At 55.0% G+C, this 13,741-nt stretch overlaps 1 protein-coding gene across 1 annotated transcript in view; it reads right to left on the bottom strand.

Moving 5' to 3' along the window:
- Nucleotides 1-1,190: 1,190 nt before the first annotated feature.
- Nucleotides 1,191-13,741, bottom strand: part of LOC111159726 (solute carrier family 6 member 13) — a 39,673-nt gene continuing 27,122 nt past the window's right edge. The window contains exons 9-16 of the mRNA XM_022522294.1: nucleotides 8,604-8,707; nucleotides 7,589-7,713; nucleotides 4,921-5,033; nucleotides 4,457-4,594; nucleotides 3,639-3,741; nucleotides 3,059-3,159; nucleotides 1,958-2,128; nucleotides 1,191-1,622 (exon numbers count right to left, since the gene is read on the bottom strand). Of these exons, the coding sequence (XP_022378002.1) occupies nucleotides 1,500-1,622; nucleotides 1,958-2,128; nucleotides 3,059-3,159; nucleotides 3,639-3,741; nucleotides 4,457-4,594; nucleotides 4,921-5,033; nucleotides 7,589-7,713; nucleotides 8,604-8,707 (978 nt within the window). The 3' untranslated portion in view covers nucleotides 1,191-1,499. The remainder of the gene's footprint in view (nucleotides 1,623-1,957; nucleotides 2,129-3,058; nucleotides 3,160-3,638; nucleotides 3,742-4,456; nucleotides 4,595-4,920; nucleotides 5,034-7,588; nucleotides 7,714-8,603; nucleotides 8,708-13,741) is intronic.

Raw genomic sequence — 13,741 nt, 5'->3', positions numbered from 1 at the left:
GGCACGATGCAGGAAGGAGCAGCCGACACCAACAAGCGGGAGGGTCGCGACCACTGACTTTGATAATTTCTCCAAACAACAACAAAAAAAATCAAAACCTGAAGACTGGCAACGGTTTCAGCGCACTTTCCCACTAACTGACCTGTAAAATAAACTAGGGAAATCACCCAGGAATACTGTGTGCCCTTAGTCCGCAGCTCTGAGATTCGCAGATGCTCCCCCAGACACCAGCAGAAGAAGAACCATCTGAGCAGAGGTGGGTCAGGCAGACACCGAAGCCTCCACACATTCAGGGAGAAAGAAAGCACCGTGTTCAGGCACACACACACACACACACACACACACACACACACCTACACACCAAGAGATAAGTGTGCCCCAGCTCCACACATAAAGGCTGCAGACACACCTGTGTGATCATCTGGGGCCCAGACCACGCCCACAGTCGGCGCCCCACCGCCCCGAGGTAGGACAGGCGCTGCCTGCCACCTGGATCCTCTCTGCAGCCTGACCCTAAGGGCTCCTCCGCAGCTCTGGCCCAGACCTCAAGCCTTGGTCGTGGCAGTGCCGCCCCCTTGTGGCCACGTCCAGCAGTGCCGCATCCGGCATCCGCCCTGAGCAGAAGATCGAGGTGGTCCTGAGGAAGTAGGGTCCCTCTGCTGGCTGAGCTGGGGTAGGACCCGTTCTGCCAGGGCTGGTGGCACCTGCCGCCTCAGGTCTGCAGCCGATGCTGTCCCTCGCGTGCTCGGGTCTCAGGACCCGGGCGGGCGTGCGCGTGCACACACCGTTTTGGCAGGCAGGGTCAGGGAGGGAGGGGGCAAGGGGAATGTGGGGGGAAAGAAGCCCAAGCATCATGCTTTCCTCTTCCTTCCTCCAGCTAGGGTCAGGTCTCCCTCATGCCCCCCTCCATTGCCCTGCTTAGTCCATGGAGCAGAGGAGGAGGGAAAGGGCTCCGGGGAGATGAGAGCATGAATGGAGTGTGACAGACCCCTCTGGTGTGAGTGTCTGAAGATGGAGGGTCTCAGCTGGGTCCCACTGTCCTTTTCCTCTGCTCCTGGGCCACAAGAACTCAGAGAGAGAAGGAGAGACGGGGCCGAGACGGGGCAGAGGGGGGTACTCTAAAGCCACAACTTTAAAGTGAGATGGTGCTCAAGGCAGCCAAGGCAGGAACCAGGCGGAACAGCCGGCAGTTGGTGGGAAGAACATAGATTTAATGGAATGAAAGGTAAGAGGGACAGGGCTCCCGCTCCACCCACCAGCCCTCACCTGGCCTCCCAAGGCCTGTCTCAAAGGGGGAGCTCTTGATACCAGCATCTCACACCTGTCTGGCCAGCCCTGGAGCAGGAAAGTTCTGGAGGGAGGAGCCCAGCCCCAAGCAGATTCCAAACCATCCCTTTGTGTCTCATCTACCACAGGTGGAGGCAGAGATGCCCAGCGGAGTGGCTTCTGCAGCTGGCCCCCAAGCCAGGCCAGTGGGCATGATCCCGGGCCCCACGGCCCTAGCAGTGAGACTCTAGCTCTGTGAGTATGAGAAGCGACGTCCTGGGTGTGGCAGGGGCTGAGGGTTCTGCTCGCTTCCATCTAGGCAGGTCCTCAGCTGGGCACATGAGCTGGCGAATTCTCTGCAAGGCAAGTGGAGGTGGCTCTCGTGAGCTGGTGTCAGGGGCATGGCTGCCCGCCTCCATCATCAGCTCACCAGTGTCTGCCTGCCGCCCCCCCCAACACACATATGTGTCCTCCAGGTGGCCGGGTGCCAACCCCCACGTCCCAGCCTGTGACTTGGAGGCATCAGTCTCTTTCTGAGAGTTGTAAGAATTCACTTTGTCCCTCCCCAGAAGCCTCTCCAGGCATGGTGTCACCCCCGTGTCCCAACTCCTACCCTGGTGGATATCGGTCTATCCTCATGGGGCCCTATGTCATCGTCTCGTGTTCCTGTCCCTCCCCACAAACCCCCTACCTCTCTGAAGGAGCCCTTGAGGGTCCCGAGTTTATAGAAGCTCCAGGCGGGAATGCAGACCATGGAGGACAGAGCCAGGAACCAGCCCAGGGCATCACCCCACCACGGGTACGTGTACTTTTTGTTGTAGGTCAGCGGAGTATACTTGATCAGAGAGAAGAGGAAGGTGGCCTGAGGAGGAGAGGAGAAGAGCTGGCAGAGATCCTTCACTCTGCAAGCCTGGACTGGCCTCCAGGCTCATCTGGGTCAATCAAACCCCAACCCCCAACCACATTCTACTCAAAATCCACACCTTCTCAACAGAACATCCAGGGCGCCTCCCCTCTCCCTGCAGGGCCCTGTGCCCCTGTGCACCTCTACTGGAGCTGGCCCTCAGCTAGGAAATGGTCATGAGGCTGCTAACGTTTTCAGGTGCTTAAGGATCCAGCACCATCAGGTGAGGCTGCGAGGGCCTCAAGGGCAGGGGGTCGTGCCTCCTTCCCCCTGGGCCGCATTTACACCCTGTGCCCCGAAGTGGGCACTTGGGGAGCAGCAGACATACAAGAAAAAGCCCCAGGAGGCAGCACCCCGGGGCTTACTGCTCAGAATCTGGAGCCAAGCTGCTGGGCTTGATCCCAGCTCACTGCTATTTCCTCGCTAGGGCAAATGGCTGACCCTCTTTGGCTTCCGCTTCATCCATAAAATGAGTATAATAGTAATTCTTCATGCAGTCCTTGTGCAGATCAAGTGGGTTAAAACGTGCAAAGCACCTTATTCCTGGCACAACGTGTGAGCTCTGTAATGGTATTCTTATAATTGCTGTGGTTACTAGTACACCACAAGTAGCCCTTGGGTTGCTGTCCTGCCTGTGACATTCAACTCACATCGTGGTGTTGGTCAAACCATCTGGTAGCTCTGGACCTCAGTTTGACCTTCTGTGAATTGGAAAGGAAGCATCTACCCTGCTAACCATTTTCTAGAATCCAACAGGAGGAGGAGTGAAAATGTAAAATGATTTTTCAGTCCCCGTGAAGTACCTTCTAGAGCTAACAGCCTATCTACCCTCCTACCACCACCATTTCTCTTTGCCTTCATGTCACTTTACCCCTGAGGTTCTCTTACCGTGCACACAGCTGGGGTGAGGAAGAGCCAGCAATATTTGATAAGAGGCCATGGTCTGTATCCAATCATATCTTCAATGTTGTCGTAGAAGCGCCTGGCTCCTACCAGGAAGAAGAGAAGGAAGGAAAGGGGGAGAAAGGACATTCTTCAGCATCCAAGGCACGGGCCAGATGGGCAAGGACCAAGAAATAGAAGATAACATGGTTGTCTTTCCAATGACTGCTGGGAGACTCTCTTCCCCAGGGAGTCATAGGCATACACGGCAGGGGGCAGGCCTTAGCGTAGCAAAGACAATGACTTTCTGTTCATCAAGGTCGTCAAGGGCTGAAGAGGTTTGGCTAGGACAGGATAGGATGGGCCCACTCGGGGCAGCCTGGGTGCAGCCATGACCAGGAGGGTGCCGAAGCAACCTCTGGAGGGCCCTTCCAATGGTAGCGATTTAGGATTCTTGAGATTTTTGAGGTCAAGCAGGGGGGCGTTCCAGGAATAGGTGTGTGAGAACAGCAGATGTCTCTTTGTCCAAGGGCCATGAGGTGGCGGTGAGCCCTGGGGTTAGGACCCGGGGGGGAGGGTCACTCACCATAGACCCAGGCCACACAGAGGGACTCAAAGATGGCCACAAACAGGAGGCACATGCCACTGGCAGCGTAGTAGTCAAAGAGTTGAAATATGTACATACCTCCCTGCCGGGGGAGAGAACAGACCAGAACTGTATCCAGAGGAAACAGACAGATTTACCCACCCTGGCCTCCAGCCTCACACCCGCAGGCACAGAGCAGACCTGGTGATCATGGGAGACAGATATTAAAACAATATAGTTTGTGAGCTGGGAGGCACTAGGGCCAATAGGAGACAATAAATTTTTTTTTATTATTTTCAGAGGGAAGATAGAGAAAACAGTCGCTGTTGTTAGCTCAACCCTGAGAACATTTAGGGATTGACCCAGAAGTCCGAGACAACGTGTGTACTTTTTGGCGGAGGATCAGGACAGAGGCCATCATCAGTACTGTGAAGACGACAAACTCCATCTCCTTCCTTCTCCCTTGAGACAAAACACAGAATAGCACCCATCCCCAGGGCTCCCTTTCTGCCTTTGAAGTCTTTCCCGGGAACGTGGTTCAGCTGCCTGAGAAGTCATGGGAGCTTGCTGGAAAGGCCATTTTTCCTAACCCAGAACTTCCTGACCATCCTTCTCATACCTCTTAGCTTACTGTGGAGCCAAACCACCCCTCAGCTGCCCCCAGAGGTGTGTGGCTGGTGTTCCCAGGGCAGAGGAAGGCCTCACCTACTTGGTGCTGGCTGTGACTGGGAAGGGACAGAGTCCCAGGGCCCTGAAGCCCGGGAGCTTGGCTTCTCCTCCTCCCCTGGTCCCCACCTCCACAGCTCCCGGACCCTCACCTCTGTGAGCATGACCAGCCCGACAAAGAAGGAGGTGACGGACACGCCCAGAATGAGGAGCTCCCTCCGGTTCTTCTTGCGGAATACACGGGGGTACATGTCCACCAGCGCCGTCACCAGGCTTTCTACGCACACAAACTGGATGAGAGGGCAAAAGAATTGGAGGGAAAGAGAGCTCCCAAATACGCTGCTGCCGTCAGCCACCTCTGGCTTCTTGCTCCCAGGCTCAGCCCTGCCCCGGCCCTCGAGTACCCGGCACCGTCCTGGTGTGCTCAGGTCTGTACCTACCCTGCAGAGTCCCTCTTGGTCCCTAGACGGGCCTCCACCTGAGACATTCGCCCGGTCCCCAATTTTCCTAAGGTCCCTCGGGACGTCGGGCTCAACCTCCTGTCCACGGCTTCCCATCCTCCAGCCCGCACACATCCACTTATCTCTCAGGCTCTCGCACGACCGCTTCTTGATACCTGGCTGTCCAGTCCCAGGAGGACGACCATGAAGAAGAAGCAGCAGGCCCAGAGAGGAGAGAAGGGCAGCATCACCACGGCCCGGGGGTAGGCGATGAAAGCCAGGCCGGGGCCTACAGCAAGGAGCAGAAGAACACGGCCCAGTGCCTGGGCTGCCTCCAGACCACATGAGATCCCAAGGCTGCTCGGTGCAGGTCATGGAATCACAGGAGCCAGAGGAAACCTCGCCCCCAAGTTACCATCATTGCCCCCAACCGAGCCTGGGAGAAGCCATCCCAACCTCCACCTGGTGCCCACATCTCCAAGGCACCCCCCGCTGTGTTCTTGTTGGCAGGAACAGAGCAGAACCACCTAGAAGCTGTGGGTGTAAGGGGCTTTGGGAGACACAAAGGGGGAAGATCACCTGCATTTCCGTGAGTTCTACCCCAGATCCTCAGGGCTCACTCTTGGGATCTACTGCCCCAAACCAGAGGTTTCACCCTTAAAAAGAGTTCAGAGGCCAGGCAGGCCACATACATTTGTTTGTTTGTTTGTTCTAAAGATTTTTATTTTATTTATTTGAGAGAGAGAGAGAGAGAGAGAGAGATCACAAGTAGGCAGAGAGAGAGAGAGAGGGAAGCAGGCTCCCTGCCGAGCAGAGAGCCCGACTCGGGACCAGATCCCAGGACCCTGAGATCATGACCCGAGTCGAAGATAGCAGCCCAACCCGCTGAGCCACCCAGGCGCCCCGGCCACGTACATTTGTGCCGCTGACCCAGAGTCAAATGAGCGGAGGCGGGAGCTGATGAGACCTGCCACTATCATGACTCCACCACGGCAATCGGCGAGTTCTTTCTAGAAGACGCTCCCAAAGAAAATACCTCCAAGGACTAGATTGAACCCGGGGCCACCTGTGTGCCACCTCTGCACCCAGAGCCTTTTCTGTCCTTCAGAAAAGGCTAGGAGTGACTGGGCATTCATTTCAGGGTATCGCTGACGTAACAGTCTCTCAAATTAGCTGGCTCAGACTACGGGAGATGATACACCTGCCCATGCCTGGCTTCATCCAACAGCAGCTTCCCCGGAGAGACAGTATGACTGGGATCTTGGACGGTCGTTTACCTCCTCGAGCCCCCACTCGCCACACTGGAGGGACGGGGATAATCCCAGTCCCGCCTCAAAGCTTGCCATCGCTGCTACAGGAAAACTGCTTCCTGCAGTGCCTGGCATTGAGCAAATGTTTTATAAAAGTGAAACAATAGCGGGATGCCTGGGTGGCTCAGTCGGTTAAGGTTAAGCGTCTGCCTTTGGCTTGGGTCATGATCCCAGGGTCCTGGGATCGAGTCCCGCATGGCGTTGGCGGGGGGGGTCCCTGCCCCGCAGGGATCCTGCTTCTCCCCTATGCCTCTGCCTGCTGCTCTGCCTGCTTGTGCTCTCTCTCTCTGAAAAATAAATAAATTTTTAAAAATTCTATTTAAAAAAAAGTGAAAAAATACTGGGTTTCCTAAGAATCAGTGATGTCAGTTCCCAGTGCTTGGCCCTCTGTGTAACAGGGCATGCTTGAGTAGGCCATGATGGAACACTGTCTTGAGGCAGAGGGCGAGAGGGTGGTCCTCAAGAGTAGGGAAGGGCAGGAGACATTGACAGCTCACTCAGGTAGGGGACTGGTTCTTGATTAAAAGCAACACTAGGGGCCGCCTGGGTGGCTCAGTGGCTTGAGCCTCAGACTCTTGGTGTCAGTTCAGGTCCTGATCTCAGGATCCTGAGACTGAGCACCCCCCACCCCATGGGACTCCGCACTCAGTGGGGAGTCTGCTGACGGTCTTTCCCTCTGCCCTGGCCCCCCACTTGTGTGAGCACTCACACACTCTCTCTCTTTCTCTGTCTCTCTCTCAAATAAACAAATCTTTTAAAGAATAAAATAAAGCAACAACAGGGGCACCTGGGTGGCTCAGTCAGTTGAGTGCCTGCCTTCAGCTCAGGTCATGATCTCAGGGCCCTGGGATCAAGTCCCGCATCAGGCTGTGGGCTCAGCAGGGAATCTGCTTGAGATTCTCCCTCTGTCTCCCTCTGCTCTCCATCCCTCCCCCTGCTCATGCTCTCTCTCTCTCTAAAATAAATAAATAACTCTTTTAAAAAATAATAAAAAATATAAAAGCAACAACAACCATATTTTGTTGAATACGGCATGATGAAAAAGAGGAAATTCCACGCCAACATAAACTTATCTTCCAGATACGTTTTGGAGTGGGCAAAACAAGACAAGGGGCAGAACAGCATCTATAGTTTTCTATCAGTTGGTTTTCTAGAAGGGGGGGTAAGAAATAGAAATAGTACTATGTCTCAGCTTGTATGAATGTTCATGTACGTGCGTATGTGTATGTGTGCCTTTCTCTTCTCACAGATGCCTAAAGTGTTTCTGCAAGGAGAAACACGAGCCTGACCATGTTGGCTGCCTCCAGGGTAAGGAAGTGGAGGCCAGGTGTGGGCAATGCTCCCCGTACACCCCTCTGCCCTTTGAAGCTGGGGTGAGTGTGGATGTGCTCCCCCAGGTCTTCCCAGGGACGCGGCCACCGAAGGGTGAGCACCCCAGGGTAGGTGACATTAGAAACGTGTCCAGACGCCAGTTGGCGAAGGTTCAAACAAAGCTCCCAGAACCCAGCCCTGGCACGCAGCCCCCAGCACTCACCAGACTCGGCCACCTCAGAGATGGGCACCCCCTGCTCCTGAGACATGAAGCCCAGGACGGAGAAGATGGCAAACCCGGCCACGAAGCTGGTGCCACTATTGAGGAAGCAGAGGGCGATGCAGTCCCTGCGGGGCAGGCGGGGGACAGAGATGGGCCTGGTCAGCACAAGGATGCCAGCAGGAAGCCCCTCAGGTGGACAGACAGCCCAGAGGGGGGCTGCCAGCAGGATCCCGATGAGCACTCCAGGCCTGGTTCTGCCCCCACACCCACCCCCTTCAATCTATTAGCTAAGACTTGGACTCAGTCACAGTGGTCCCAGAAGAATAAGGTTCTAAGGAAGTAATATACTCATCTAAAAATTAGGAACTGCTACAAAGCTTCCCCCCTCCACCCCTGTCCTATTGCTACCACCCCTCTCAGGACGCTTCCTCTCAGATGCAATTCAGTCTGGCATGCTAATGTGGAGGCTATGGACATGGGCAATCCCAAGCAACATGTGATTCTCATCCCCCAAATCTGATTTTGAAAGACGGGACTTGATTTCTTTTTTTTTTTTTTTTAATTTAGCTTGAACTTGGCTGAGATGCTCTGATATGAAGCCAGGAGGCTGGAGGGAACCCTGGGGTTCGGGGGGAGGCATGAGATGGGGAGCGGTGAGGTAAAAGTAGGTGAGGGTTCAGCACTGGCTGGGGCAAATGAGGCTCCACGGCATGGCACAATGAATGACTTCCCAGGTTCGAGCCCACAAACCTCTCCATTAGCCAGAGGGCTGGACCCTGGGGTGGCTTCCCAGCCAACCACAACCTCCCCAGCCTTTGGAGGAAATCCCTCTGCCCATGCTATCCTTGGCTCCCCTTCAGCAACTGGTGGCCCTGGGGCACGGGAAAGTGGGGTGAAGATGGATGGGAGGAGGCAAATCCATGAGCTGGGGCACCCTTCAAAGCACCCAGACCTAGCACACTGGCGGGGCAGGGGAGAGGCGGGACGGGGGCCCAGGCCCCACCCCTCCAATCACCTGTAGCAATTGTTGTTGTACTTGTTGTAGCTGCCCAGGGCGGTCAGGCACCCCAGACAGATGGCGAAGGAGAAGAAGATCTGTGTGCCCGCGTCCATCCACACCTACACAGGGAAAAGGCAAGAACGTTGCACCCCAGGAAAGCCGGGCTGTCAGGGCTCCACGGCGCACACAGGCCTGTGGCTGAGCCGGGCGCTGGCTAGCAGTGGCTCAGCCTGCAACCCGACTATCCCAATAGGCCCCCGGAGGGCATTTCTTGGGGACTACCAGGATGGCGTGGGCAGCTGGGTCTGGGAGAAGCCTGAAGGACCCAAGGAAGAGGAGTCTGGGAGGGAGTTCTAGGACTAAGCCAGGTCTGGCACCAACTTTCTGCAACAGAAATAAGGTCCTGGTTCTTCCCCTACTTTCTCCCTCCCTGAGTCCTCCTCGCAACGGGGTTGGAAGGAACCCAGAGGACAGGATCTCTGGACCTAGGGGATCCTTCATATCAGCGCCATGGTGAGAACATATCTTTGCCCCGCGCCCCCCAAAGTCCTCTATCTGGAAAGCAGAAAGAGTCATCCTCAGCTCACAAAAGCAAGAGGCTGAACAGGAATGCACGTGCTATGTACTTCTTGGGGGGAAGAGCTCTGCGGCTAAACTCGGGCCCAGTGAGAACCATTATTGTCTCAGCTGGCCGAGCCGGCCCGGACATGTTATGATTTAGATTTAACAGCTACAATAACATCCCGAAGAGAAAGCACATCAAGGCGAGCAGGACTGGGCAACCCTGCTGATCTGAAGGAGGTGTGGTCCCGGGGCCGCAGACCCTTCCCAGGCACCTCCTGTCTTCAGAGGATGCAGCACCACAAGGGAACACTAAGCTACAGGCGCAGAAAACACCGGGCCTAACCTTTCTGGGGTCCCCATTTCTTGCCTTTGCCTCGCCCTCTGCTAACAGCCTCCAAACACACCCCTGCTTTCCTTCCTCTCATGTCAAGCTCCCAGTACCCACATTCACCAAAGCCTCAGTTGCTGGCCCGCCTCTCCCTGCTTCCTGACCGTCACCACCACCCCTGGCCTCCCTCACGGTCTTGTCACACGCACCCCTGCCAAACTGCCCATTTCCCCCAGCATTGGGGTGGGTCCCGGGGACCCAATAGCAAACCCTAGTTGCGATCTCAGGTCTCTAGGACTTAAGAAAAATGCAGAAATCTGTATTATTTTCAGAGCTTCCTGAATGATCCTAGTGTCAGCCAGAGGCGGGAATCCCCGCCCTACAGGCCCTGAGAACCAGCGCCTGGAACCCGCCCAGGGCACCCACTCCTCTCGTTGTATTCCACTTTTGCGGGACGCGGGGCAGAGTGGGGAAAGACGGTGAAGAAGAGAGGAGACCATCTTGGGCTCCTATCCCTTCTGCTCACTGTGAACCCCATCCCCACAGAGGCTGTGAGGCGAGTCACCTCAGGAAGTCAGTGACTACGGGTCCCTCTGTTCTGTTTCGTTCCTTCTCAGTGGGTTACTGGTGGGACCCTGCGGCCGAAGGCTCTGAACTTGTCCAAAGGTCTGATCCAGGCCCAGAGAGGGAAGGCTGGGAGACACCCCTCTCTACCTGGGGGCCCACAGCCACCAGCCCAGGTGACCGCTCCCCAGTGGGCCATCCAGGAGATGGCCCAGGAGACTGCCCAGCCTCGGGTCTTGGAAGTTTTCTTCCCGGGCCTGGCAGTGCCCATGAGTTACCAGGGAAACTCTCCGCTGCCCTCAGAGACATTCTGCGGCTGCCCACATGTAAGCAGGGGCCGCAAACCCCATGGTGATGAAGTTTCACGAACTTGGCCTTGGGAATAAAAATAAGAAAGATTGTGACTTGGCAGTTCACCCTGCCCGGAGGGGGACAGACTACGACTGGGTTGGGGGCAGAGGTTAATGAGAACAGAGGAAAATGCAGCAGGAGGGCTTAAAGTTCAGAGGGTGAGGGTCAGACCTGGAGCCTCTGACTAAAACCCGCTCCCCAGCAGCTTGGCAAGCCCCCCACTCTTGGCCCAGCTGTGGCTTGACAAGCCTGCTGGGATGGGGAGAAGAAAGGGGTCAGAGGAAGGGCCGCAGGAACAAGTAGAGCTGGCTGTTCTGTTCCCCACCGCAGGCGACCTGCTCTCTGACCACGCCAGCAGTTCTGGTTTCTAAAACAAAGCCCCAGTGTGTCTTTGGCTGCGACAGGAGACCAATCAAGAATAAAACAAGTGTGAGAAACACCTGGTTGAGTGTGGGCAAAAGGAGAGCGAGGTCTTTGCGGGGAGCAGAGGACAGAGACCTCTAAGATCCAGGAAGGAGGTTTTCGACTTTGAGCTCAATCCCAAGGATGACTATGTTCACTATTTTTAGGAAGACACTAGTGTGTAATGGAAAAAGCCTGGGCTTTGGAGTTGCACTGAACCCGGTTCAACTCTTAACTCTATTAATTCCTAGCTGTGTGATCTTGGGCAAGTCCCTTAACCTCTCCGAACCTCACTCTTCTCCTCAGGGAAATGGGTACAGTAACAAATAAAATAATATATGCAAAATCCTCAGCACATAAATAAGTATTAGTTCCCTGTCCCATCTTCTGGAATAGTGAAAAGCAGCCCTGAAAACTTTCACATTCATACTCTTTGGAAAATGTATATCATGGTCATCAGGACAGCAGACTCCATAAGACCACTTGGCATAAAACCCAAGCTCCCCCGTGTGCTAGTTCTTGTGGATTTGGGGCAAATTTCTTAAGTTTTCTACGCTTGAGTTTCTTTATGTGTAAGATGAAGCTGACAGGCATTCATGGGGCTGTGTGGGGGCTCCCCAGCGTCACACCCTCAGTAAAAGTGCCTGGCAAACAGCAAGCACATAATAAATGTGTCAGCTCCTGCTGCTCTTTGTGGTTACTGTGGTTACTTCAAAAAGGCAACTCACCTTCCAGTGATCATGAGGTCCCATAGGAGTAAAAATAAAAAGACCCATTCTAATCCATGTTCCAACCGCCTCCCTAAACAAGCCCTTCATTAGAAGAGCTTAACGTTGAGATTTCAAAGGTTCCAAGAGGGCTCTTTGGACACCCTAAGTCCCTATCCATCTACCGAACAAAGGCAGCAGAACAAAGGGCCAGGCAAGGGAAAGAAAGGATTGCCCAGGAGAGTCCTGGTCTCCAGGAGCCCCTCCCGCGTGTGAAAGGGATGAGCCCCAGGGAACACCGGGAGGGGCAGTGACCTGCCTGACATGCAGCAAGCCTGGCAGGAAGAGAGGAGGGAGCCAGATGAACCCAGCAGTCTCTGCCCACCTCCCCGCTCCCAGACTGAGTGCTTGGCAGACAGAGATGTCTTTTGTGTTGGCTAGCAGGAATTTCGCACCTTTCTCAAGTGCCAGGCAAATGCCAGTTGGAATTCTCACACTTCCTGGGGAGTGCCAACTACATTCAATTAGGGCTCTGGCAGGGCCATCACACCTGCGGGCTGCTGCTCTGTTCACCGACAACAGAGGCCTGGCTGCAGCCGGAGATGGGGACCCAGGGGCCAAGAAGGCTGCTGGGCAGCACAGACCAAGCCCGGCTCTGGAAACATCTCCCTCCTCATGGCCTCAGGGGACTTGGAAGGCACATGTTCTCTGTGCAGCCTACAGCTGGCTGGAGTTGGAAGGGTGGTATCCTGGATGGCAGTGAAAAGAGGTTTTACTCCCCGCAGTGACCCAGACACAGAATCATGGCCTTGTTGACGCTCAGAGTTAAAGGCTATCTGGTCCACCTCCTTTGCGTTTGCTGGAACAAACCCATTACGTAATAAATAGATGTTGAGTAAACTTTTTGCTGACTGAATGAGCTTTGAGAAAAACAAAGATGAGCAGATGGGGACTTTGCCCTCAAGAGATCATAAAGCATATGGGATTAGTCGTCATTCGGACCCAGGTTCCAGCTGCAAATGTGAGGATGAAAAATGCAATAAGCTCTCTAGGCCTCCCTCTCTTATGAAATGGGGTCACCTCACTGATCAGCCTTGAGGGTTAGCTGTGACACTGCATGTAATGACGATAGGACATAGTTAGGGCTCAGTCACTGTTGACTATAAACAGCTGATCAGAACAAATGAGGCATTGATCACTGAAGCCAAAAATCCACTCAAGAAATACCAGAGCCCTCCTTCCCATTTCTCTTTCGGCCTCCCTGCCCATCTCCCTGCCTGAACACGGGCTTCTCCTTCCCAGCCCAACCCCCCAGACGAAGGTAGACGGCAGCTTAGCCCCTGGTTCATCCCTCTGCTCTTCCAGAACAACACTGGAGCCCTCCTGCTCACGAGACCCAAGCCAGCCTCTCTACCCCTGGCCTTCAAAGCTGGTCCCCACAACCTCCTGCTTGCCACGACCCACAACACTTGGGTTCCAGAGACGTCAAAGGGCTTCCGAATCACAGAATAAAATTACACTTTGTTTGGCCAGCCCCTTACTTGCTGTGTGACCTTGGGCCTTGTTTGCTCATCTGTTCAATGAGGAGTTTGCCCTGGTTGATCTCTGGGGGCCTTTTAGCTTCAACGACCACAGTTCTACACTTTGCTCCCTAGCCGGACTACGGCCCATGTGCCTCGCGTGGAGATGAGGCAAAGGCAAGCCGCACCTCCGCTGTGTCCAATAAACAGGGGAGGGAAGGATAAGCCCACAGCCCCCCAGATTGCTGAGCAGGACCTGGCACGCCAGGCTGCCAGACTCCGCGAGAAGCTTTGGAAGATGAGTGCTCTGGCGACTTCTGGTCGTGGGCAGAACTCAGGATGGAAGGACTCAACTCCCCCAGGGTGGCTGGGAACCGTGAGAAAAATGCAGCTGCTGGATCCCGCCCCCACCCCCGCTCCAGGTCCTGCCCAGCAGGGACCTCAGCATTTGCAACATGTGCGAAGCCACTGGCTGTTCTCGTCTCTTCTGTGCTGGGAGCCTCCCACCTTGTGTCTCCTCAGGGCCCCTTTCCAGACACAGAGAGCCCCTCCAGCACCCAAAGAGAGGGTGACCTCGGTGCCAGGGAGCCACAGCACATAGGCGGGGCACGTAGCTGGGCAATGCATTTTAGGAGCCCTGGGGTGGAGCTTACCCACGCTCCCCTATGGCCCTAGACACCTCCTGGCTTTGCCAGCTTTTCAAAATGGCTGCCAAAC

The sequence above is a fragment of the Enhydra lutris genome, unplaced genomic scaffold, assembly GCF_002288905.1.
Source record: "Enhydra lutris kenyoni isolate GAN:26980312 unplaced genomic scaffold, ASM228890v2 scaffoldscaffold69, whole genome shotgun sequence".
Classification (NCBI taxonomy): Eukaryota; Metazoa; Chordata; class Mammalia; order Carnivora; family Mustelidae; genus Enhydra; species Enhydra lutris.
The sequence above is the reverse complement of the archived record's forward strand: the minus strand, read 5'-3'. Positions and strand labels throughout refer to the sequence as shown.